Source organism: Netta rufina, assembly GCF_964035555.1.
Source record: "Netta rufina genome assembly, chromosome: 1".
Lineage (NCBI taxonomy): Eukaryota > Metazoa > Chordata > Aves > Anseriformes > Anatidae > Netta > Netta rufina.
In genome coordinates this window covers 117,766,085-117,792,143 of record NC_140123.1, presented here as the reverse complement: position 1 = coordinate 117,792,143, position 26,059 = coordinate 117,766,085, and the positions used below count along the sequence as shown (strand labels likewise).

Below are 26,059 nucleotides of genomic sequence, written 5' to 3'. Positions count from 1 at the left end.
TCCTTCATTATAACTATGCATCCATAAATTTACTATTATTACTGCACTGATTAGAAGATGATACTTGTACTCTTACCACCTAACTATTTTGGACTACGATCCTGTAGCCTGAGTTTCAAAAGTACTTGCACATTTATCTGGTGTAATAAATTCCCCCCAAATAAAAGAACTTAGTGAAACCAGTTACAGTAGTGTATCTTCACTCAAATTAATCAAGTTCCTCATATTTTAATGGCTTCTATCCACCAATTAAAAAATAAATTTTTAAAAAATAGCCACCCTAACTTGTGTACCCATAGACATGACCCAATTCTGGGGCATTCTTTTCGATGTAATTCACTGAGGTATTCCAAGTTGAACAATTATACTAATTTCTCTCTAAATACCGATCATGTCACATCCCTGTAGTACCAAATGACAGCAAGAAGTGTAACTAAGGTAGTGCTCCAATAACACTTTTAAAGTTAAAAACTTTAAATTACCAGGTTTAGTCTGTGGTATTTCTGGCTCAACAGATGTTTTGGGTTTGGAAGGAACAAGCAGTGTTTCTTTTGGAGCTGAAAGAAAGGAAAAAGATTATTGTTGTATTTTTCAGGAGTCACAATCCAATGCCATACTTAGCCCACAGAAAGTGCATGCCTCAAATGCCTGAAAAAAAAGACAATAACAATTCCATGGGTTTCTGGAACCTGAAACAAAATGGCTATCCAAAACACAGAAATATTCTAATATTGTGCTGTATGATAATGTGAGTTAGTGGCTAGAACTCTTGCTCTAAAAGAAAAATTAGACCACTGAAGTTGGTTGGAGAACTGAAAAATACAGCGTTCTTGCTAGACATGAACGGTAGGCAATTTCTGCCTTAGTTCGAGGATAGAACTGAGATTCTTCTGTATTAAGAAACATGCACGCGTGTAAGCAGAATGATGGACAGTGGACTGATACTGCATAAAAGAACACACCAGAGCATATTCTCTAGAAACTTCCCCATCGAACAATTAAAAAGACCTGCATCTTAAGTTTAAGGAAATGTATTTACCCATTGTTGCCCTTGACTGCTCAGTGGTAGTAGAAGATTTTGTAATAAGTGGTTGTGGGGTTGTTTGATGTATTGCTGTTAAGGGAGAAAATGTTGAGAATCTTAAAATTTAACTGTAAAAGAAACAAAGCAGTATTTGCATTATTTCTAAAGCTTTCAAAATGCCCCAAACTAAAGAGTAGCAGAATATCTTAAAAATCAACTGTTGACAGTTATCAGTATCCTTCTATTAACATCTATACATTACTTCTATAACAAAAATGGGAAAAGACACAGATCTTAACTATTTTAAAAGTACTTTTGTTTCAGTATAACACATGTCAGTTGCTAAGTGTAACAACATATTTTAAAGGAGTTAGACTGCATTTTGTGGGTGAAAAAACACGCTCATAGAGAAGCCCCTCTGATTACAAGACAGCAATAAGAGAGAACTCAGTGTATCTAAGCCACTGAAATCTGTCAACACTCAAATTATTACTCATCATTTGCTGAATGTAATAAGAAGGAGGAAAAACATATACTACAGATGCTACTATTATTTTCAGTGTAGTTTTGACATTTTGGATTGACTGATCTAAAGGTTGATTTACCATTGATTCACCATAAAACCAGATATGAATAATTCTGTTTAAAGCACAAAAACTCAGGCTAGGGGAAAAGAATGATTAAATAGAAACACACAAAATTACAAGATTGACTCAATTACCAGGTTTGGTGTGTGGCACTCTTGGTTTTTCAGTTTTTTTTGGTTTGGTATGAATGAATTGTTTTTCACTTGGAGCTGAAATTAAAAAAAAAAAAAAAAAAAAAAGAGAGAGAGAAAGAAAAAGAAAAAAAACAGCACCCATAACAATAATTGAAATATTCTTTCAAAACAAAACAAACAAAAACACTGTTTCCATAGTACACAAGGAATATCGTAGTACACAAGGAAGTATGATCTAATCTGTAATAAGACAAGCTGAAAATCAGTCAGTTGGAATTCCTGTAAAGAAAGGAAAAGAAATTAAATGGCCACTGACACGGACAGACTTCCCAACAGTTATACACAGATTTGTAGCTTTGGATGAAGCAGTGAAGAATACAGTCACAAACAGCACACAATAAAGTAATGGGACAAAAACAGACAGTAGTAGCCTTTCTGTGCTGTACATGAGAATCTGAAGACAGTACCTGTCTTTCAGTGGGCCCTTCATATCAGACTTGATATATAAATTAAATTCCTTGTTTTTACATGGGAACTATTTATCCCTGTCATTTCCATACTATTCAGTACTTCATTAATCTCTACAACTTCCTGAAGAGGGGAAGTGGAGAGGGAGGTACATTTTTCCCCTGGTATTCAGTGACAGAACATGTAAGAATGGCTCAAAGTTGCATCAAGGGAGGTTCAGACCAGACATTAAGAAAAGCTTCTTTACTGAGAGGGTAGTCAGGTGCTGTAACAACTTCCTAGAGAAGTGATTGATGCCTCATGCCTGTCCATCTTTAGGAGGCATTTGCGTAATATCCTTAATAAGTTTTAACTTTTGGTTAGCCCTGAAGCTATCAGGCAGTTGGAATCAATCAATCAACCAACCAATAGGTCTCTTCCAACAAGAACTATTTTATTCTATTCTAGTAATTCTTGTCATGACTTTTGTACTGGAAAAGATGTTTTAGCACTTTCAGCAAACACTTGCAAGTCTGTGATCCACACCAATGTGAAAGGTCCTCAAAAATCTACCTTAGCCTGTACATTATGCACCCGCTTGTTCTGAAGAAACATTTTGTGCACGTAAAGATTCCATCAGGTAGGCCCAGATGTGTATGACGAGGCACATAAACTTCATAAAGTTATGTAAAGATACCAAATACCTAAGTATCAATGCATACAGAGAATAGATATTAAAATATGAACATGATGAAAAGCATTTCTAGTTTCCTATTTGCCACAGGGAAAAAACATACATAAAAGATTATTAAACAGCGGTTATTACTTCATTAATGATACCACTTAATTCTCAGAAAATCTTGGCTGTCTCCCCTGAAACCAGGGACAGAGAACAATTATTAGCAAAGATTGCTAATCCTACTGCCCTATTCTGCATGGATTCATTCACCCTTATTTAGTCCCCATCTGGCAAGTTAAGAAGAAAGAATTCTGAGACTGATGTTTCACATATTTAAAAAAGTTTTCCCAGTAGGTATTACTAAAAGTTAACAGAGAAAATGGTTTTAAGAACTGGTGTTTGACTTGTGAAGTCACATAACTTGTATGCTTTGGTTTATGTTATGCTGTAGTTCATACATTCTTCCATAAAATTATACAATGAATAGTAAAGCAGAACAGCATTTTACGATAACAGTATCCATACCTCAGATGCAGAAACGACAGGAATCACTATCTGTTCTTTAAATAAAGCTCACTTTTACTGGAAAATATATAACATTTGAAGGAATTATGTCTCCTGATTGGAATGGCTAGAAGATGAGGAAAGGAACCTTCAAAAGTAAATGAGTTTGTGCATTACTTCCCTTATCAAGATCAAAGAGCAAGCTGGTATCTAGAATCAGAGCAAAACTGCATTATTAGTTTTTAATATGATGTAATGAGCACCTTCTCTAACAAGAATGAAAAAGAGAGTAATTATTTATGAAGCAAATGATTACCCGGTGTTGCCTTTGTTCTTTCAGGAACATGAGGAATCATAGCAGTAACTGGTTCATGGAAGGATGGAAAGATTCCTGTTGGAAAAAGTTTGGATAAATGCTCAGAAGAATGAAGAGATCCTCCTCCCTTCCTCTCTCCCCACTGTTGCTCGGGTACATGTTGTTAATAACTTCATATCATTCATCTAAATATATGGGTTCCTACTATTCTTCCAGTAAAACAAACACAATATTAAAAAAATCTTGAATTACTGTAGTTTTCATCAGTGGTATGACTTATTGCAGAGGTTTCTTAAGCTATAGTAGTACAGAGGTAATAGCAAATGTACTGCTGACAACTCTACATCCCCCCTACCTCCCCCCTTCTCCCCCCACACCTCCACCACAAATGGATGCCCAATTATCAACCACAGCATTACAAAAGGCAAGGTAATTTACCAGGCTTGCCGTGTGGAACATCTGGAATGGGAGCTGGTTTAGGTTTAAAAGGTACATGTTGTGGTTCTTTAGGAGCTGAAAGGAAAGACTTGTTTTAAGGGTATATACTCTTCAGAAATTAGTCAGGTATTGCACAGGCACTGCACGCCTTGTGCCTTCAAGAAAAAACAAACTGCAATCTCTGCATGAGTGACTGAAAAACTGAGAGACAGACATATGCAAGTGCTTAAAAGGAAAAGAAAAACATAAATTAAAATGAGTGGAAAAACGATCAAGTAAGCGAAATCTCATTTGGAGTCAAGGAACAAAATCTGAAAGAACGCAGACAATCACAGCTGAGATGTTCCCATCCGTATTTCAAAGCTGACAACTGCAGTAGCCATGGCATGCTTGTCTCCTACTAGAGTCAAAACAATTGTGATTCATGTAAGAGTGAAAGAGAAATTTTCTGTGAAGACAACAACAGCTAGGACTCTTTCAGTACCTGGAACAGAGTAGAATTAAGATCAATATGTAAACAAGAAAACAAATCAAACCCATGAACAGATCATGTGGAAAACAGAATAATGATCCACAGTATTTGGTCCACAGAGTAGCTGGGGAAAAAAAAATAATCTCAAGGTAATATCATTACCTAACATTGTCTTTGTTTGCTCAACTGTAAATATAATAGGTACCAATACTTCATAAAACAAGAATGTACAAAGAATTAGTGGTAAGTATCATCAAAATGTACAATACTCCCTTTTACTGATTTCTTTTTAAATTGCAATAAATATTAGTGAATATGCACTAACTAAAGGAAGTTTCAACTGATGCCTTTAGAACCACTACAAGTTAGGGAGGTTTGGCAATTTGCTAGCATGCAAGGAATACTTTTAAGGGTCTAATTCCATTACCAGGGCACACTTGAACAGAAGAGATACAATTTCTTCCAAGAACATTGTTACAATGTTTATATGTTGTTTACTCTGCTATGCAAATTAGTCATCAGTGACAACCGTCATGTGACAGAAAAGCATATGCAACCCACCAAAAAGCAGCAATCAAATATATAAACCAGCTCCATCTTCCTTTACACATGTATTTCATGTTCATTACAAAATCTATTCGTTTGTAATATGAAGAGATGTTAATCAACACTTTATTAATTAAGAAAAGACAACCCAAAAGAAAACCCAAATATTCAAGCACAACAAAACAACAAGGTATTTACCAGGTTTTGTGTATGGTACATCTGGACTTGGTGATGTTCTGGGCTTGAAAGTGACTCGTCGACTTTCTTTTGGACCTGTGAAAATGAGCTAAGCTTTGAATGCTGTAATGAGGGTGATGACTAATCAGAGGTCTTTTGATTTTCCTGACAGGATATTCATTTTCTGTAAAGAAAGGTTTTTTTTAGGAAATATTATTTCCATTTGAAGGTAATCACAAAGAGACCTAATGCCAATGCAATAAGTGTTAGTGCTGAGATTACAGACATAGTGACTGTTACAGTGCAGTGTTGGATTAACTCTCCACTTCTCCCAGTTCTCTGCAACAAATCTTTCTACAGAGTAGATTGCTATAGTTCTAACAGTTCCCTTAGCTGCACTTCTCCAGTGTTTCACATTCCAAAAATCTGCTGCTTGCTTAAATTAACAGAGCATTAAAAAAAAAACAACACAACATTTCCAGCAAAGCAGTCAGAGCAGAAGAAACATGGAAATTTACAACTAATTTTCAAATGGACAGAGCTATTCCCAAACTGAAGTTTTGGGAACAGGTAAGTATCATAATTTTGCACTTGTAAATGAGTAACTAGAAAATACAAGTACCTCTTTCACATGCTGTGGAAATTGAGACACAAGTTTTCCAACTTCCAAAATTAGAGTGTTTAACCCCCCACACCCCAACCATTATACAAGTTATTGACAAACACAAATATCTGTCTTGTTTCATGACAGCTATGTAGCAAAATTTCATTATGACAGTAAAACACAGCCTGTTCAATAAAATATTTGTGTACTTTCAAAGAACTTAGGATTTTTAGCAATTTTCAAACTGAAAAAAAATCATACACTAAAGTGCAAAATATTGAGAAGCTTACTTGCTCTGGTTGGAGGAACACGGGGACTGGGTGATGTTTTAGGTTTTGAAGGCCCATGACGCGTCTCTCTAGGAGCTGAAAGAAAGAAACTGGGTTACACTGTGTTAACATTTTCAGAGGTGTCAGTGTCCACTACCATCTACAGTCACCAGAAACAGAGCAAAGATTTGAGCCAAAGATGCTTGTATGGAAGTGATGCAAGGGGCGTGAGTTTTCTTGGAACAAAACCAAGCTGTAGAGAAAATACTCTTCTGTGACATATCATCAACAGAGCATGTGACAGAATTATTGTTTCTGTTTAGAAGAAAGGCTTAACCAATTAAGTAATAAGAAAACAAGGAAATTAGTTTCAAATACAAAGACACCACTGCTTGTACTGGAAGAATTCTCAGTACCACATACAAGCAATAAAAGTGCCTTAGTCAAGTGGATCTGCTTCAAGGATCCATACGTCCCAAAGATCACTGAAGTGATTCTGTTCTGACAGTGGAATCTATATTTAAGAGAAATAGAAATATTTTTCAGAATTCTATAAAGGACTGAATTTAGTAAAACTGAAAGGGATGGGGAGTAGAGAAAGATAACTTAGAGCATGCAGCTTTGCTCACCGAAGCCATGTGACTAACTGGAACACAGTCACCTTCACAGTATGTCTTAGAATGTTTAAGTTAGGATTTTTTTCTGAACTGCCCTCTGTCTCTTTAAATACCAAAGAAAATTACCCCATCTTATGTGCATAAACACCTGAAAGGCATAAGGGTCCTCCTCAAATGTTTTGAAGAAAATATGAGAAGAGGTGGAGAATCTTGACTGTTAAATTATTAAATGCATTATTACATGTAAATGACGAAATATTTGCAGGTCAGCATTTAATGATTTGTGTTGAAGAGGAAAGACAGTCTGACTATACAAATATGAAAGTATAATTACCTGCTGTTGACTTTGGTTTCTCAGTTCTAAATGTAATTGGTTCCAGAACTGCATCAGTGTAATAAAGAACAAAAACAACTTTTACCAAGAACAATTAAAACATTACAATCACTACCTCCACAATGACCATACCATCCCCTCCTACAGCCAGTGAGACATGGCCACTCCTTGAAACTCAATATGTCACAGAGTATTATTCAACTCAGAATTACTGCCACTTCAACAAATGATGCAAAGATAATCACTCACAAACCTCCCTCTAGTAGAATTTGTAAGACACTCTCATGAAGATGATACGAAACAATGAAAACAATGTACTTACCAGGCTTGGTTTGTGGTACTTCTGAGCTTGGTGATGTTCTAGGTTTAGAGGGAATACGGTGTGTTTCTTTTGGAACTGGAATAAAAGAAATGCAGCTATTAAAGTATTTCAAGAACTGAGACAGTCAGAAAACAAAACATTCAAAAAACAACAAAAATAAAACAACAACAGAAACAACACATGCCTTTGGGACCCTCTGGAAACATAAACTGTTTATATGAGTAGTGAAGAAGTATGAATGGCTGGTACACAAAGAAATACTGCTGATGGAGAACCTGTGTAACAAAATCAAACGAAGCAAGGCCAGGATGGATGCCTGATTTGGAGACTAGCAGAAAAGATGAAGCACGTGACAGAAACTGAATACAACGAAACACAGTCAAAGGAAGATCGTGGTGCATCCGTCCACTTTACAGAATACATTTGCGTGAGGAAAACCAAATGAGATGAATATGAATTGTTAGTGTAAAATCACACACATAAAAAACACTTCAGAAGGACAAAATATAACAGTAAAAAATTATGACAGTGGCATACAATGAAGATGTACTTGTGATGCTAGATGTCTACTGAATACTTGTTCTAACCATGCAAAGCAGCGTTGGTGAGAATTGTACCACTTAAGTAGCCACAACATGTATTTCAAATGTGATGGTCCTTGTAGGTATAACTGTTACCTATTGTTGGTTTTGGTCGAGCAGTTCTAAGTGTTATAGACTCCAGGACTGTATCAAAAACAAAACATAAAAGCTGTTTTGAGAATCGAGGAGAATAACTTCACTTACAGTTAGAATTATTTGTCTAGTAGCTATGCTTTGAATTATACACTGCTTCATATAAAAACTGCTGTATTAAATTAAATTACTGAGAAAATAAGGGGCAAAGCAGTGTAAGATGAAACAATCCTTAACTGTGAGCTTAATTCTTCCATGGGCTGCAATGAGATATCCAAATACGTATAGTTATCTTACTAAGAAAACGGCTTTTAAAAGATACAAAACTCTTCACTGTATTTCAAATGCTGTTTATATATACAACTGGAATTGGAGACCACTTGCTTGTTTTCTGCATGCTGTATTATTAAACAGCATTGCTGTGTATTGGGTTACATGGCCACATGCTTTAACTCTATGGTATACCTTTTAAATAAAACAGAATGTTTAAATTGCATAAGGATGTGAAATTGATGCTATAAAAAATAATGTCATGAGCTGAAATAATTGTGATTTAAAAGGGAGACACATTGTTATTCTATCAATGCAAAGCAGTGTGGGTGGGAATTGTACAACCTAAGTAGCCATAACACATATTTTAATTGCTAGACACTTGTTTTAACCACCACTGCAATTTGAGCTTAGCAAAATTCTCATCCAGCTGCCATGAGGTAGCAGAGATTTATTCTTCTATATGATCATAAAACCTAGTAAATCTCTTACTACTCCTGAAAATTGAATTGAAATCACAGAATATACAACAGAACAGAACCCCATGATATTGTAACTGGCTCAGATAAGTAAGCAGCTGCACAGAGCTATATTTCAGTCCAATATCTACTGTATTAGAAATAATCACACAAAGCAGTTTACCATCTTTAGCGTGTGGGATAGGAAGTTTGGGTGAAGTTTTAGGTTTAGAAGGAATATGTGGAATCTCCTTTGGAGCTGGAAGAGAAAAGGTGGGTAATAAGTTGGTTAATTTACACAGCAATTAGCATCTGATACAAAGTTGAACACACAAACACATAAGCCTCACACCTGCAACAGAGAAAAGAATTCTCTTTATAGGAAGTAGCAAAGGAAGTCAAGTAGCACCACCCATGTGTTTTCAACACATTAAGCAAGACAGATGAAATTTGCTAATTTCAGAAGCCCAGATTTTATTTTATTTTTTAAATAAAAAACTGGGATGAGCACAGACAAGCATAATTACAACAAAGGTGATTCAGAGCTTCCAGGCTCATTTTCTCAAAAAGCAGACATTCCAACTGTGAAGAGAACAATATGCCCAACTGACATGGATGCCAAGCAAGAGAACTACCTAGAAGAAAAATGAAGTTTAATGAAAGAATCCTAAAGCATAAGGTGAGTAACTTCAGTGGTGCTGTCTGCAGTGAAGAAAGCAAACAACAGCTTGCCAAAGAAATATCATTACCTACTGTTGACCTTGGTGGTTCAACTCTAAGTGTAATAGGTTCCCAGACTGCAACAGAAACAGTGTGACAAAGTAAGTATGGAACCTACTTCAAAATAAATATATAAATAAATAAAATATAAAATTACTCCACTGGTAAGTGCAAAAGCAGCTGCTGGTACTACCCCACAATAATGCCTACCTTGAAATTAACTTTTATTTTTTAAAATCGTGGACAATTAAGCTTTCTAATAATACAGGTTCAATAGGAAAAAAGTATAATTGCAGAAACTTGCTGATAATGGAAGGAAAAATATAACAGAAATAAGTAAACCCTACAACAAAGAAAGGACTAGATGAGTTGATCTCAGAGACAGCAAGAGTCTTGATATACAGGAATATCCAGGTATCCCTCATACTGAAGTCTGCTGCTATTTGAAAGTGGCATACTGACCAAGAATATACCATGCCATTTTCCTCTTCACGAACTATGTCAAATTGAAAAAAAAAATAAAAAGAACACAATCCTAAAATACAAACTGACAGTCTATAAAAAATTCCTGACACTAAAGGAAATTAAAAATAATGGATAAATTCTCCCCTCTCATTGGGCAGTAAGAACTAGAGTAACATACAGACATATACACTTAAAGTTAGAACCTTATCCATCAGCTATACTCACTTATATCCCAAGCTCTCTTGTAATTCCACCTACTTTAAAAACGGAACTTATAATAAATAAAACTATAAAAAAATGCTTGCAATTGATTCTTTTGAATAACAGAGTATTTCTTATCCTTCTATTAACATACACAGTATAATAATTACTAATGTTGCTGCAAACAACAACAAAAACAGCATTAACTTCTTTCTGTTGACAATAGCCAGACACCGTATAGAAAGGTTAAACCAGTCACTAATCTTTCTAATGTGCTCAGTATATTCTTGCCTTGCAATGAATTCTCTGTTACTCAGGTTTGTCAACTACCTTTGGAATTCAAATTCAGAAATCTCTCTCTCTAGAACACTCATTTCTATTTGCAGGTTGCCTTCAAAACATCAGTGAGTTCTTAAAAAAGAATAAAAAATGTTCAGAAATTCAGAAGAAAATTAAATTATTCTTTAGCTCTACAAAACGTTTTCTGAAGTAATATACATTGCTATAATTATCAGAAAGTAATGAATGTCTTCCTTCTCCCCTCTTTCAGGAAAAAAGTTTTAATTCTTTCACTTTTTGATTTTTCTGCAGTAACAGCACACCTGAATGTATACAGTTTCAAAAGAAATGTCACTACCAGCTTTAGTCTGAGATGCTTCGATCTAACAACAGATTTGTGCTTCACATGTACAGAATGTGAGTTTGGATAGCGGAAAAAAAAACTTGGTTTGCAAAAAAAAAATCATCATTTTAACTGAAAGTAAATGATGTCCCATGAAAGATACTCATCTACATTTGCCAATGAAGAAATGAAGACTAGGAAACAACCTTCAGTTAGTATCAATGAATAAGCACAGAGAAAACCGATGCTATGGGTTTAATACATGAAATGTATTAAGTATGGGCAAAACAAGCAGACAGAGCCTTTGATGACAGGGATAATTGAAGAGTTAGATGCTCTTCTGGAGCAAAATTAGCTTCTAAACGTTTAGCCTAAAGCAAAATAAACAAGTGCTAAGAAATGATGCTAAGAAAATACTGTTATCCAATGCCAACCTTGGCCAATCAATGTCATTAGAAGAATTTTGAGCGTACTTTGAGCACTAGTTCCAATCGATTAATACAGATAAATCAAAAAGAGTCAATATTTTCCATAAATTTGAAAAATAATCACACAATGTTGTGTGCCATACAGAACTCACCTTTCTGCAGGAATTGCTCAACAGTTTGTAGATTTTAATCTGATTTTTAAATTGTGTATTAGTTTTGTATTTCATGAAATCTATTACTGCAATAATTCTTACTCTTTCTTCTTCTCATGTAATTAAGGTTTTTAATCAGATATCTTTCAAGTGATAACCTGTCTTTTAAAATACAGTATCTTCATGCTATAAATGTGAAGAAATAATAAAGCACCAAGAGTGTATTTTTATTTCTGCTGTTCAGACCTCATATGAATAGCAAGTAGCATACAGAAAAGAGTATTTCCAATCGCACATGTTATTAGACCATAGAAAAGAAGAATGACTAAAGATTGCTACTAATCATTACCCTCTGCAGTCTTTGGATGTTCATATGTGTAGGGTTTCCTAGTAGTGACTGACACTGGAATGGCTGCTGCTGGAATAAAGAACATTTTCTTGAGATAAATACAGGTGCATCTATACATATTTTTCATCTTTTGGTACAGCTCAGCTGCTTTTGCTTCCCAGTTAAAATCTACCTTCTCCTCTCTATTCAAATGGAAACACTGAGCAAGTAATAATATTGATCAAGAGAATTCAAGAAATAACTATTCTGTGTAGCTTCTGCTGCTCTTTGAAAAGAAAAGGTGTATTTATGCTATAGGAACACCGGTGGAAGAGAAACTCTTGAGTCTTCATCCTGTTTTCCTGAGAAGTTTTTCTTTTCCCTGCAAGGCTGTAGACACCTTTAAATAAACAGTTCCATAGAAATCTTTTTTCTTTTGGTAAATCTTTCTGTTAATATTACTGAGTTTCTTTGAAAGTAATGCAAAAGTTAGATCTGAAAGATTCCAGGTATAAATAATTGCAAAGTCACATATAATAAGGCTGAAGATCTCAGTAGGTTACAACACTTTATGATGAAGGGATTATATTTAAGGAGGTTGTGTTTAAGACCGAGTAAAAGAACTGACATATTTCATTCAGAACTTTAATTTTTCCCTCATTTATTTACTGGCTTTAACTTTTTATAGCTAATGATTGATGTATTTAATACTATTGCAACTACCCTAAGCGAAATATCCTAAGATGCCTTATCTGTTGCAAAATACAGATTGCCTAGAGAAGTTGTGGAGTCTCCCTCCCTGGAAAACTTCATGTCCACCTGAACATGGTTGAGGGAAACCTGCTTTAAGTGGCTCTGCATGAAAAGGGTTGTACCAGAAGGCATCCAGAGGTCCCTTCCAGCCTAAGCCATTCTGTGACTCTGTGAAAGAGCATTATAATTAACCATCACTGTCACAGGCTGTTCTAGACACAGAAGGACTTTAGGTTTGGAAGGAGAAGCTTTAGTGTGAACAGGAAAGTTAAAAAAAATAATAAATTAAATTAAAAGAATCTGACAGAGCAGTTACAAAGTTTTATTATGTTCTCTGGGAATCTGATCTCTAATCTAATAGTACTCGAGTGGGTAAATCTCTCATCAAAATAATCTCCTTTAAAAGCCACATCATTCAAACTGATAATGCATGAAGTAGTCCATATCAGGTGACAGCATGGTTCTGTCAACTTACATGAGGAAGTGAGAAAAGTTTTTTTTAAAAAAATTTATATATATATATTAACTCAGCCAGGGCAATCAGTTCTTGCTCTCAACCCCAGAACTCTGGCATTTAGGTGTGGTCAAAAGATGAAGAATGAGAATAAACAGAAACAGCTATTGAAAAGAAATTCACTAGTAGGAACTCTTTGCCATGTTCTTTTCTGAGCTGCCACACGTGGAAGTACTACTCTGTCATGACAGAGATCAACAAGGTATCCTTACCTAGTTAACAACGTGAGACCATTTTTCTACACCTGGCAGTGCATGGTCCTGCATAATGTATCTGTGCTACAGCACTATTCTTTGCTCTAAATCCAAGGGAAATCCAATATGAAGCATACTAACCTAAAAGTTAGCTGCATGCAGATTTTTCCAGAACTAACCAAGTGCTGGACATTCATTGCACCATATTTCTCTGATGAATACTAAATCACATACCTGTTTTTCTTTCTCATTTGTTTGCTTTTTCAATGTAAAAGTCAACAATGCCATCCTTCTCCCCATCCTAAAGAGATTCTGAAAGTTTCTTTTCAGCCCAGTTTTTAAAAGTTCATTAACAGATATACAATGCACATCTGATGTAGGCTTTTCTAGGTAAAATGAAAAAGTAGAGTTGGGAGATGGTGTTTCTCAGATTGACAATGAGAGCGGAATGAGATTGCAGGAAATGAAATGCCTTTCATTTCCTCTGACCTTTCTGAAATTACTCCCAAATATTATTAAATGATCTACCAGCTTATTGGGTTTTAAGCACTGATCAACCACGTAACCTGAGACTTTGAAGGACTGAAAATAATAAGACAGACATAAACCAAGTTTTCAGACATATTTTTCAGAGGCAAAGAAGGCATGGTTCTCTGGTGTTACTATACTTCATAGGATGCATGTTTTCAAGTTTTTCCAGGACCCTCATAGTCCTGCTAGGGGATGCACAATCCTAAAAGGAACAACTACATGTATGCATCAGTCTATCTAACAATACTGTATCCTAACTTCACTACTGTATTGAGACTAAGGAAATTTGCAAACCAATAGCAGGCAGTTGATGAAATATGAATTTGGCATGTGTTTTTAATTATTTTTGATTAATGGTTAAGTAAAGGTGACAACCACTATCATGACACGAATTTCTAATCTATGCTGAACACCCAAAGTGACACTGGAATACATCTGAGATCACTATAAGCTTATTATTATCATAGAATCATTTTGGTTGGAAAAGACCTTCAAGATCACCAAGTCCAACCCTCAACCTGACTGATCAAGTCACATCACTGAACCAAGTCTCTTACTGTCAGTTCTACACATTTCTTAAATACTGCCAGGGATGGGTACACCACCACCACCTCTCTGAGAAGCCTGTTCCAATGCCTAATCACACCCTCCATGAAGTTCTTCCTGATGTCAAATTTAAACCTGCCCTGGCACAACCTGAGGCTGTTTCCTCGTGTTATATCACTTGTCACCTAAGAAAAGAGACCAACATCCTCCTTGCCGCCATCTCATTTCAGGTAGTTGTAGAGAGCGATGAAGTCTCCCCTCAGCTTCCTTTTCTCTAGACTAAACAATCCCAGTGATTTAAAAAGTGCTCCTTAGAATTCCATGTGAATTGAGCAAGGAAACCACTAACAGAGAAAAGACAGACAAGAGGCGTGTACACAAATGAAAAATCATGCTGCCGTCTCTGTAGTTATGTAGAAGCTGAAAGTAGCCATTCATTGATGTGGAAACATCAACACACAGGGCTGATCTTGATGACCCAAAAGTATTATACAAATTTATGCACAGGTTTCCAAATGGAGTTGTTTTCTCTGTCATTTCAAGGAAGTCTCTATATTCAGAGAGATGCAGGCATTGACAGCAGAGACTAAAGCAATTATTCTTGTATTAAAATATTGAAATTCTACACTAAAAAAGTTGTAGTTGTAGCCACAATGAAAAACTAATTATGCATACTAATTTGAGACAGTTATAAAACACAAATACCATTTAGTAAACAAGCTTTACAAGGAATTACTTGATCTGAAGAGAGTAATTCCTTTTATGAGAAAAATAACAGGGATTAATTCATAGGGAATCAGGAAAGATTTAAATAACACTGGCAAATCTCTTCCATGAGTAAGTAATATATTCTCACAACATACAATTATACATTTTAAAGCTTTTTAAACTTAATTACAACCCATGCAAAACTATTGACATGTTTTTCAGCTTCAGGCAAGGCCAGGCGTCTTTTATTCTCTGACATATACCACAGACCAAATTCAGCTCTGGTATAAAGGTATGATTTCACTTGTCATCATAAAATATGCCTTCACTAAATTCCAGAACTCATTCTTATTTCAACAGTTTCTGATAAGTCTGTGTATTAATGATCACAGAATCGATACAAATCCTACAGGTCTAGGTAAGATGCTATACCCATCACCAAAGCAAGAGAATGTGCATCTTTGGATTCTGTGCTGAATCAAGGTGGGAAACAACCTGTTTCCACACCAGGCCATGCAGCTTGTTGATTTAGGTACAAATCTAAAGTTAAAAGGTTACTTTCTTTGCTTCATTTTTTTTTTTTTTGTTCAATACAAAAATAATATTCCTCAAAGAACATAGCTTTCCTCACTACATATCTTTCTGATGACAAAGTGCTGAGCTTCACACAGAATTAATTTAAATTTATTAAACTATTTAAGTGATATGGTGCAGTAAATGTTTGGTATGGAAGTTAGTTACCAGGTTTAGTTCGTGGCTTTTTGGGTCTGGCAGATGGTCTAGGTTTAGATGTAGAAGGTTTGAGTTTTGCTTCTTTGGGAGCTGAAAGAAATATACTGGATTATAAGATTATCCTTTCCACTGTATCATATAAGAATCGCACTCTTCAAGCCTGAAATAAAGCAATAAATGGCTACCGGAAGAAAAGCAAACAGTAATCAAATTTGCTAACAAGACTTCTCAAAATCCCTATCCCCCAAAACTGTTTGTTCTTCATTGTAAAAGTCAGTTAGTAAGTGTAATATATGTAATTATATCTTATAATCACATCAAAATGTTCCCCTCATTAAATGTTACTCATTAATAGGAAATATATTTTTGCAAGATACCTATGTGGTAAATAATGACGCTGTTTATCCTATTGAACTGCAGGTCAATTTCAAGCCATCAAACCACACCCACATATACAAAATCTGCAAAAATGTCAGTTTTCAACACTAAGGAAATTACTGGTAGGGAGCTGGAAAAGCTTGGAATCAATAATATAAAAGGGAGTTGCTTCATTATTGTATTCATTGCATTCTGTTGAAAAATAGAAGTAGTGTCATCTAAGTGGTAAAAAACAAACAAACAAACAAACAAACAAAAAAAAAAAAAAACAAGAGCAATCAGTTCTAGAAATGATTTTTCCCTGAACTTGCTGAAAAGTGTAATTAGCTTAAAAGATTGTTAATTGGACATCAGAAAAAGCTTAAGCTGAGTTTCAGGTAGTATAATAAGTGATTTTCTTCATTTTTATAAAGCAGTGCAATGCAACTGCTTTCAAAGAAGTTTCCAAAAGTTACATATCAGTAAGCACAGTGGAAAAGCATACAGTACAGAGAGAACAGACTAGAGTAAGACATGAAGTGACTGAGAAACGTTTTTGAAGTCAAGCTGACATTCACAAAGGACTCATGAAAGAACAATGAAATTAACGTATCCACATAGTGCCAGAAGAGTCTTTCATTGAGAGTTCTAGGATTAACATCTACAATGCTGACCTTGTGCTTAGTCTTTCAGTAGTATTTCTGATGGGTTTCTGATGATTCATTGGGGGTAAACTGTGTTGCTGGTCTAGCAAAACTCCCAACAAAAAGTATGATAATTCTGCTTCATGTAGAAAAAAAATGAACTTTTTCTCTTACATTGAGAAAAACATTATTTCAGAATGCTTATTTCTTAATTTTTTTCTTCTCTAAGAGAAATGGATTACAAAAAAAAGAAACTATGAGATGAAGTAAGAGAGTTCAGACTGTGGCTTGGACTGCAAAGAGTGACCAACAGCTACAGAAACACATATTACCTCTTGTAGCTTTTGGTTGTTCAACAGTCTTAGAAGTTTTAGGCTCCAAAAGTGGTGGTTTAGGGGCTAAAAAACAAAAATTGAGGTGTAATTGAACAAATCAGTAGACGTATCATCAGTAAACCAAAAATGTTATGATTCCAATAGTTCACTTTTATTTATTTTTTTAAATAGACTGAATAAGCACGCAAGAGTCCTACTCATACGCATAACATCCTTTTAGTTCTGTTTCCTATGAAACTTCACACTATATGTTCAAGTGTTCAAGGTTTTGTGTGACAATCTGCTTCTGAGGCTTCTTTCCCATATTTATGTTTTCAGGACATTTTTAATCCATTGGTTGGCTCAATCAACAAACAGATATCTTTAAAGTTACGGGAGAATAAAAAGAAAGAACAGATGAGGCCTATGACTAAAGAAAAGACCACATTCCATAACAAATACCACAAAATAGGCCGGAGGCAACTTTTGAATGCCAAAATCTTGCTGAATATCTTAAGTCAGAATTGCAGTCAATTGTAAGACATGTATGAGACATAAAAGGCAACTCCTGCTTTTTACTGACGTGCCTGTTTATAAGAAATGAGAATAGAAACATTATTTAAAGCTCTAGTAATGCACACCATAATATTTACTTGTCCAATACCTGGGTCACTAAAAGTCGCAAACTCATATCCCTTAATCCCAAATCAGAAAAAAAAAATAACAACAGAGATCTATTTTTTGATCAAAAAGCAAAAATGGAAAAAAGATACCACATGGTAATAATGCTCCAATGGTCAAAGAATGAACTTTTCACTCGTATGAAAGATTACTCTTCTACTTTGAAGGCAGCTCTCCTATTTCCACTGAAACGAACACTGAGTTCCTTAAGGGAGGGCTTATCAATCACACGAGTAGTACCTTACTCTGAATTATCAGTGTTGTGATTAGCAAAAATGCCTTCTTTGCCAAGCTATGTCTGTATGACAGTAGAAGATTGGGACTGACAAATGAAGCAATAGAATAATGTGTTTGTTTTTTTTTGTTTTGTTTTGTTTGTTTTTGTTTTTTTCCTAGCAGTCTTTTAAATTAAATTACAAAACCAGAGAACTTGTTTATATTTTTATCACTGGACCCAACTGTGTAAAACTGATGAGCTTAACTCTCATTTCCTTTGTCAAGTAACATCACATGACTGATTACAAAGTTATGAGTTAGTCGAGATGCTCACATGTATTGCACAGTTCCTATCCATTTTACCAAGTATTGCTAAAATATTTTTAGTGAACATATGTCTCTGCATACCAACTTAAAATAATGGTGTGCACAATTACCAGGTTTCACACGATGTACTTCTGGGGTATCAGACGGTTTCGGTTTAGGAGGAGTAAGTGGTATTTCTTTTGGAGCTGAAAGAAAGAGCTCAGTTTGCAATCAAAATTTGTTTAACAAGGGTTGCTCAGAACACACAACGCATGCCACAAGTTTATAGTGAAGAAAAGATAACTAAGTGTGGAACATCAAAGCCATCTGATGAAATCAGAGTTTGAAGAGTGGAATGGAGATGATATTGAAATGCTGTGCATTGATCAGAAATAGATTTGATGTCTTCAAAAGAACTATAATTTTCCATATGAAAGCTCTACATATCAGAGAGGAAGAGAGCACATGCATGTGCACCAGAGAAAAAGACAGACAGAACACAATGATGAAAGGATCATGGAGTTTTTCATGCAAGTTACTAAGAGGCAACTTTTATTGCATCAAGGACAGCAAAACTGCTTTGAACTATGTTCCCATACAGAAGTGCATCAAGAATAATCGAAGTCTAATGACAATGGCAGAACAAGACTATAACCAGTAAAAAGAACAATGATTATGTGTGTGAAATGATATGCTGGAAGAAATACATTCATATGGGATGAAGTGCTCAAAACAAACAGTTTTTCACTGCGTGAAAACAACAACATTACCTAATGTTACCCTTGGCCATTGGAAAGGATGATAAGTTTTAGGTGTAAAAGATTCCAGAATGGATTCAATCGTTGCTGTTGGGAGAAATGGTGACAGTCGTAAGACAATAAAGAGCTAATGGAAGAAACTCTTGCTTCGCAAGCAAAACAAATCTGTTTTTACAAGAACAATATAAATATCTCACTAATTCTTGGACACTTTTCAGTTTATCTACCTAGTATGCATTAGAGAGAAATTCAGTCTTTTGAAATGCATAGAGCTTCAGTGTCTTTAAATCATTGCATTTGTGATGTGCAGGAATTTTGGATGTTAATTTCTTCCTGTCTTTACTGTAACTGGTCTGGATCTGAATCACTGCCAAGTAAGATTTTGAAGTTTAGCATTTCCACATTTTGAGTTCTGGTCCATTACTTAAGGAAAATGGTGTGTAAAATGCATGAATGTAATGAAGAGGATGTGTTGAACGATCAATCAGCCAAGACACTTAAACTATAAAATTTGGACTAGAAAGCTGACAATCCAACTACTGTTTCAGTCTGAAAGTATCAAGTGTCTGTAACTGTGACTTTTGTCTGTGACCAATTTCATGCAATTAAAGGAAACATTCTCCTTAATATTCTTAGCAAGACTACAACAGTAGAATGCAGCTTACAGCATACATCACACTATTTAAGTCAGTAGCATTGGACAATAAATACTGTCTTCTCGATTATCTATGTGGCATATTTTTCAAAATACTTAAGGCGAATCAGGTAACTATGAATTGCCATATACATCATAAGTGTGAGAAAGCAATAATGTCAACCACTAACACCAACCTAAACTCAAAATCCAGATGTTCTAGACGGTCTAATCCAAACGTACACTGAAAGTGAAGACAACCTGTGTAGTCATTTCAGTGAGTTTTAGAGCCTGATCTGAGCTACTGATTAAAAAGAACTAGGCAGTGTATTGTACCTGATTCGGTATCTGCTATTTCAGGCTTACTAGGTGTCACAGGGCTTGAAAGAACAGGTTGAATATCATTGAAAGCTACAAAACAAACAAACAAAAAAACAGTTGACAGTATCTACTATTATTGTTTCCATATGTAGCTTTCTGTTCTTATACCTAATTTGCAATGCAGATGTCCATCCATAATAAGCATACCTTACCTTGAAAATGGAGCAGTGCTGGTTTAGAGTAGGAACTGAAGCTAGTGGATAAAGTGACAACTGAAACTAAGTGGCAGCCAACCAAAGCTAATATGATATTAGACAGCATAGTCCACATAACTGAAAGCAACCCAGAAAATATAAAAGATAAAAGAATTTCCGACACAATGGCTAGAAGCACAAAGGAAAAAGGGTAGAAAAAAATAATTCATGAACACAAGAACATAAGAACAATACTAATATACTTCTGCACAAGACTAAATTGTTTTCAGTGCTTTGTTTTCTTCGAAGATGCTGTGAGTTTGAATTTTTTTAGAATACGTGCTTATAAGTGATATTCACACACAAACACGGAGACGTAACAAACAAAGGTTAAAACAAATAAATAAAAAATTAGCACCAAATACTAAAGCAAACAAAAAGCAGTAAGAAAAAGATTTAAGACTCTGGCATAAAGAACAGCAGAGAATATATGTGTGCATCTATCTGAGCATATAATAATTAAACATGAAGGTACCTAATTGGCTTAAAGAAAAAAAATAAAGCTTTAGCCATTTTGAATTTATTTATCAAGGTTACTTCATCTAGGTGTATTTCAAAATACTCTTAATAGCTTTTTGATAAGCAAATGAAAGACTAGAAACACCATCAGATGAGTTTCTCAGTAGCAAGCACACACACTATATATATATATGGATATATCTATATATATACATATAGATATATATTTCTCCATTGCCAAAACAGCACACTTCACAATTAGCTTCTAACACAGAGCAATGCTCCAAGAACCACAGCCAGAGCTTTCAGGAACTTACTATTTACCTGCATCTTAGAGGGAAGGATACATTAATAAGGTTCATACACTTTTAATTTGCACTTGACCTCAAGTCTGTAGGCTTGACAGTCTGCTCACGCAATGCTTAATGACCTCATGGGTCAAAAATACTGCCAGTACTGCCAGGCCACATGCCTGGCCTTGCACACCTGCCAATACAAAAGAAGCTGCCACCATGAGCTTCTCCCACGTTGTCTCTGAGTGCCACAGCCAAGTGCGGCAGCTTCATCTCCAAACGGTGCTTCACCCCAACACAGGCCCAGAGAAATCTAAAATCACAACACCACTGGGGAAAAAACTCTCATCCTGCACCAATTCCAGACAAGCAAGAACCATCGTTACCACATTAGGCCAGCAGCACCATCAGGTGCTGGCTGATGGTAGCTCTGAACCCCAAAGACGACCCTGTGCTTCACCACCAGGTGAGAAGAGGTAGCGTGCTTCAAGTCCTAGCATGACCTCAAAAGCAGCATGACAGCAGAGCACCCACTTCCAGGTGGTGACAACGTAAATGAATGCACAGACGACAGATTGGCTGCCTGGAAAGCCAGCAGCAGGGGGCATGAAGAGAGGGAAAGGAGAAAATGGAAGAAGAAGGGGTTTTGCTAGTTACCCGTCACTGTTTGCTGGGTTGCCAGGGGGGAAGAAGAGGTAGATTTCAGCCTTGGTCGCCGGGTAGCTAAGATTAAACACAAAAACCACCTTCAGGTCCTCACGTTGGATGCCGTCAAATAGGTGATACCAAGATGCAGCAACAAACAGGGAGATGGAGCTCTGCTCAAGGCAGGCCTCCATGTCACAGCATCCCATCCCATGGAATGATCCTCCTGGCCTTCAAATCACAGAGCTAGCCTCAGGTAACAGAGGAAGCCTTGAAGTGGAGGAGGCCCGTACTGCAGACACTTAACAGTGTAGCTCTTATTCCAGAACCATTAGGGACCAACTATGCCATGCACCTACTGCTCAGGACTGCCAACACCAAAACAGGCTCAACTCTGCAGGGAAAAGCACTGCCCGAGTACCCAAAGGAGGAAGGGAATCGCTGGCTATTTACCCATCACAGTCCTCGTGGTTTCCGGTGAAGCAGACGAGGTGGATTCCGGAGCCCGTCTCTGGATCGCTACGGTCAGACATGGAAATGATCTTGAGATACCTGCACAGCCCTGCCAGAACAGGCTACCTAAGGCCGCACCACTCCCCGTGACATCTGGAAACCCCAAGTCTTCCCTTATGTTAGTCCCTAAGCTAACTGACTCCCCATAAGGAAGCTCTGGGACATCTACACCGCATCAACAGCAACACCAGTAGTAGCAGAGTTAGCTTTCTGCCATACTGGAACGTTTCGTTCTAGAAAGAAGTTTCTGAAGAAAAAACACATGTAGAGACAAACGCACAGACAAGCGAGGCATGGTCTGATAGACTCTCTGCCAAATGGCCCTGCAAACAAATGATTCGCAGGTGACAGCAAAAGCAGCGGTTCAGCCATCAGAACCATGGAACTAGCATGGCAAGTGTTTTCTCAAGCCAACGTACATTAACAAACCCAGGTATCGCTCAAAGCAGGTGAAAATGACATCAGGTGATGGAAGGGGAACAGAAAGACAAACAAAAGTATTTACCCTCCACTGTTACTTGGATTGCAATGGAAGGAGGAGAAGGTTTCACCTTTGGTCTCTGAGTAGCTAAGATCAAACCAGAAAATTGCCTTCAGATTCTATAGAGGAACAGTGTTTTTCAAAGCAGTACCAGCATGGAGTTGGAAATACATGAAGTGCACGTTACATTCAGCTATTTTACATAAATACCTGCTCTTGTCACAGTATTATTCCATTCTTAAAGCAAGGTAGGCTGGCTGCATTAACGTGTATAACACAAACAGTTAACATTTTAGTGAACAGGGCCTCTTGAGCAGAAAATTTACACGGAGGAGTCAAGAAGCTCAACAATGAAGTATCTCCTTGGTATCATTTATAAAAGGGACTGGTCACATCACTGATATTATGGGTAAAACATCACTGGTATTGCCACTAGCAAGGAGAAAAAAAAAAAAAAAAAAAAGGAAAAAGGTGGGGTTGCTAAATCTTAAAATTTATCTTAAAAATCTTAAAAATCTTCATTTTTAAGTATTGCCAAAATACAGAAATTGTAATGCAACTATTTACCCATCATTGTTCTTGTGGTTTCCAGAGGAGGAAAAGAGGTTGACTCCAGGACCGATGTTGTGAAAGCTAAAGTCAGAGATAGAAGCTATCTTGAGATGTTAAGGCCTTCTTGCTACATGTATGAATGCATCATTTTAATCACATCCAAATAAACCAGTATTTCATTTGTGGTTATCAAGGTCTACTTTTCGTACCTAATAAATCACTTATCTTTTTTTTTATTATTATTATTTTTATCATTCCATACTACCAAAAGAAAAAAAAAAAACAAAAACACCCCAATGAGCTGCTAAACACTGCTACTATGAAGAAAAGTAAACAATAATGAAGCATTCTTTATACACAAGATGATTAGAGCTGGATCAGAAATTTAAACAACATGAATTAACAACAGAAAACCTGAATTGTGGTAGACCATAATGACTGTCTTGATGTTCTACGGTTACTTCTTAACTGTAATAAATGACAGATTCTAAAATCAATTTTCTAGCACTGAAGTAATAATTTCAAGCTATAAATTGAAACCTAGTAGATTAATGTGTGGCCAGAACTTCAGCCTACATCCAAGATACTGTCATATTTTGGTAATGGCCACCTTTTATTTTATCTGGATAACACTAAACTAGCTCTCACTTCTACATTCCTTGTCATCCTTACAAATCTCAACCTTGGGAAAAAAAAGAACGTATGCCTGGGCAGAAAAGAAAACCATAGCATCTCTGCAGAAAAATGCACACAGGTAACTTCAACACGGAGTTCCATCAAGATCTGGAACAATAAGAAAAACTACTTGTGCTTTCTTAATCAAAATCTGTAAGAATCTCTAACAGAATAGCACCTCCTTAATTTACAGCAGCAGGTTTCCATTCTGGAAGAAACATGAAATACTTCAAACAGACAGAATGTTATATCCATACCGTTAAACAAGCATGGGCTAAAAGAAGAGTCACACCTACTGTCCAGAAGTTAATGAACTAATATCCAAATGACTATAGTGAAATGCAAAGATAATGGTAAAAAATATATATATATATATATATATGTATATATATATAAGTGTGTTATTGATAATAAGAAAAAGAAAAAGAAGAGAAAGTTGATAAAAGTGCAAAGCTAATTCTTAACACAAGCAGAAGACAGGTCAAACAGTAGATACTTTGGAAAATGGAATAAAAGTTTTGGAACTGCCAAACACACTGGTAAGAATATGTTATAGGAAAACTGGAAGAGCAAAGATTTGATGGACTAACAAAGGGAAAATTTCAAACATGGAATTCTTTTTCTGAAAGAACTCCATGAGATTCCTCCAGCCTAAAACAAAACACCTAGAAAATGTAATAAAACTCCAAATAGGCTTGAAGAACCTTGGCAAACAAACATTTGCTGGAAAAAACAAACAAACAAAAACACTAATAAGTAATCAATCAACTAACTAAACAGTTGTGGTTTTTTTTTTGAGAGGCATCATGAAGATCACTAATTACTGCTAAAAGACCCGCTCCAGGGGAAATAACATATAAGCAAGTATTTTAGGGTAGTCTTCATTGTGTGTCTAGAAATCCTCATCTTCCTTTAATTGAAAGACTCTTCCATTCACTCTTTTCTCTCTCCAACACACAAATATACGCAAAACCAAATCAAACCAGAATTCCTCAGGCAGGTTACTTCAAGGCAGTCCTTCAAATAAGAAAAACTGTATATGCTAACTGTTCTCATCTCAAACCAAACATATGCCTGAAATCTGTTAATCAGTCATTACTATAATGCTTAATCACATTTTCAACTCTCCTTGAAATCTGGGACTCATCTTTGCATGGGAATGTTCATGTGTCATTAAAATGATTAACGTCAGACTAGATCAGACATGATTCTATCCATTCTCCCAGACATTGTAAGTATTGGGCCCCTATCCACCATCTGGTTTGGAAAGAGCACAGTATAACTTTCTTTACAGGCAAAGCATACAGAATGAAAGAGATGAACTTGAATGCGCTATTAAGCCAATACGTAGAAAACACTGCTGAATGATTCTGTTAAGGCATTTGATCAGATGTTATTGCTCAGTATGGAAGATGTGTTAGTGATAAATACTGATCACTATCTCTGACAAATAAATGCATAAAACTTAAGTCATCTCCATGTCTTGATTTTAAGAATGTTTTGTTGGAGTGTGCAAGCTTTACCATTAGTTTGCAATTACAAGCAACTGGACAGCTGCTAAAAGTTTCCTATCAAATGCACATTTACTCCACTCCTTACTGCAAGGGAGTTCTGGCAACAACACAAAAAGGTCTTTGGATAGAATTGTCATTATTGAAAGGAAACAAAATATGTCTTCATACAGACACAGTAAAACAAGTAGAACCTTGAGCATTGATATAACTGCATTTGTTCACAGTTGTTCTGCAACACATTGACAAGTTTTAATGTAATCTCTGCACACAAAATGTTAAAGAACCCTACAGAATAAACGTTGGCAAGGAAGAACAGGAAAACTATATATGCTTTAGATTAATTATTGAATATCGTGCAAATAATCTAACAAGTTAAATTTTATTGGAGTCTAGCAATAACAGGTTTCCAGAGTGTTTGATAACACTATATAGAAGTGGAGCAATTTTTTTACAAATATTTTGTTTAATTACAGTGCTATGTAGCTGTTTAAGAAGTTGTACTCAAGCAATGCATTGCAATGCATGTGATAATCATGTTTTAATTCCCATTAGCTTTGGACCTATCCTGTCTTGTTTACTGGCAGCAAAGCAAAATGTCTAACTTAGATAACTGCTTTGAAGATATTTGAATGAAGGGATTGAAGGATCTATTCCCTGCTATATTAAACCTTCCATA

The 26,059-nt window shown here is 35.9% G+C and overlaps 1 protein-coding gene across 1 annotated transcript in view; it reads right to left on the bottom strand.

The window, feature by feature from the left end:
* ABI3BP (ABI family member 3 binding protein) overlaps window positions 1-26,059 on the bottom strand; it is a gene marked incomplete at its 5' end in the record, with an annotated part of 147,110 nt that overhangs the window by 39,382 nt on the left and 81,669 nt on the right. Inside the window, 20 exons of the mRNA XM_084294807.1 lie at window positions 483-557; window positions 1,040-1,114; window positions 1,746-1,820; window positions 3,692-3,766; window positions 4,130-4,204; window positions 5,346-5,420; window positions 6,219-6,293; window positions 7,149-7,196; window positions 7,471-7,545; window positions 8,148-8,195; window positions 9,057-9,131; window positions 9,622-9,669; window positions 11,810-11,878; window positions 15,776-15,856; window positions 17,100-17,165; window positions 18,416-18,490; window positions 19,055-19,129; window positions 20,013-20,087; window positions 21,661-21,726; window positions 22,102-22,167. Of these exons, the coding sequence (XP_084150933.1) occupies window positions 483-557; window positions 1,040-1,114; window positions 1,746-1,820; window positions 3,692-3,766; window positions 4,130-4,204; window positions 5,346-5,420; window positions 6,219-6,293; window positions 7,149-7,196; window positions 7,471-7,545; window positions 8,148-8,195; window positions 9,057-9,131; window positions 9,622-9,669; window positions 11,810-11,878; window positions 15,776-15,856; window positions 17,100-17,165; window positions 18,416-18,490; window positions 19,055-19,129; window positions 20,013-20,087; window positions 21,661-21,726; window positions 22,102-22,167 (1,392 nt within the window). The remainder of the gene's footprint in view (window positions 1-482; window positions 558-1,039; window positions 1,115-1,745; window positions 1,821-3,691; window positions 3,767-4,129; window positions 4,205-5,345; window positions 5,421-6,218; window positions 6,294-7,148; window positions 7,197-7,470; window positions 7,546-8,147; window positions 8,196-9,056; window positions 9,132-9,621; window positions 9,670-11,809; window positions 11,879-15,775; window positions 15,857-17,099; window positions 17,166-18,415; window positions 18,491-19,054; window positions 19,130-20,012; window positions 20,088-21,660; window positions 21,727-22,101; window positions 22,168-26,059) is intronic.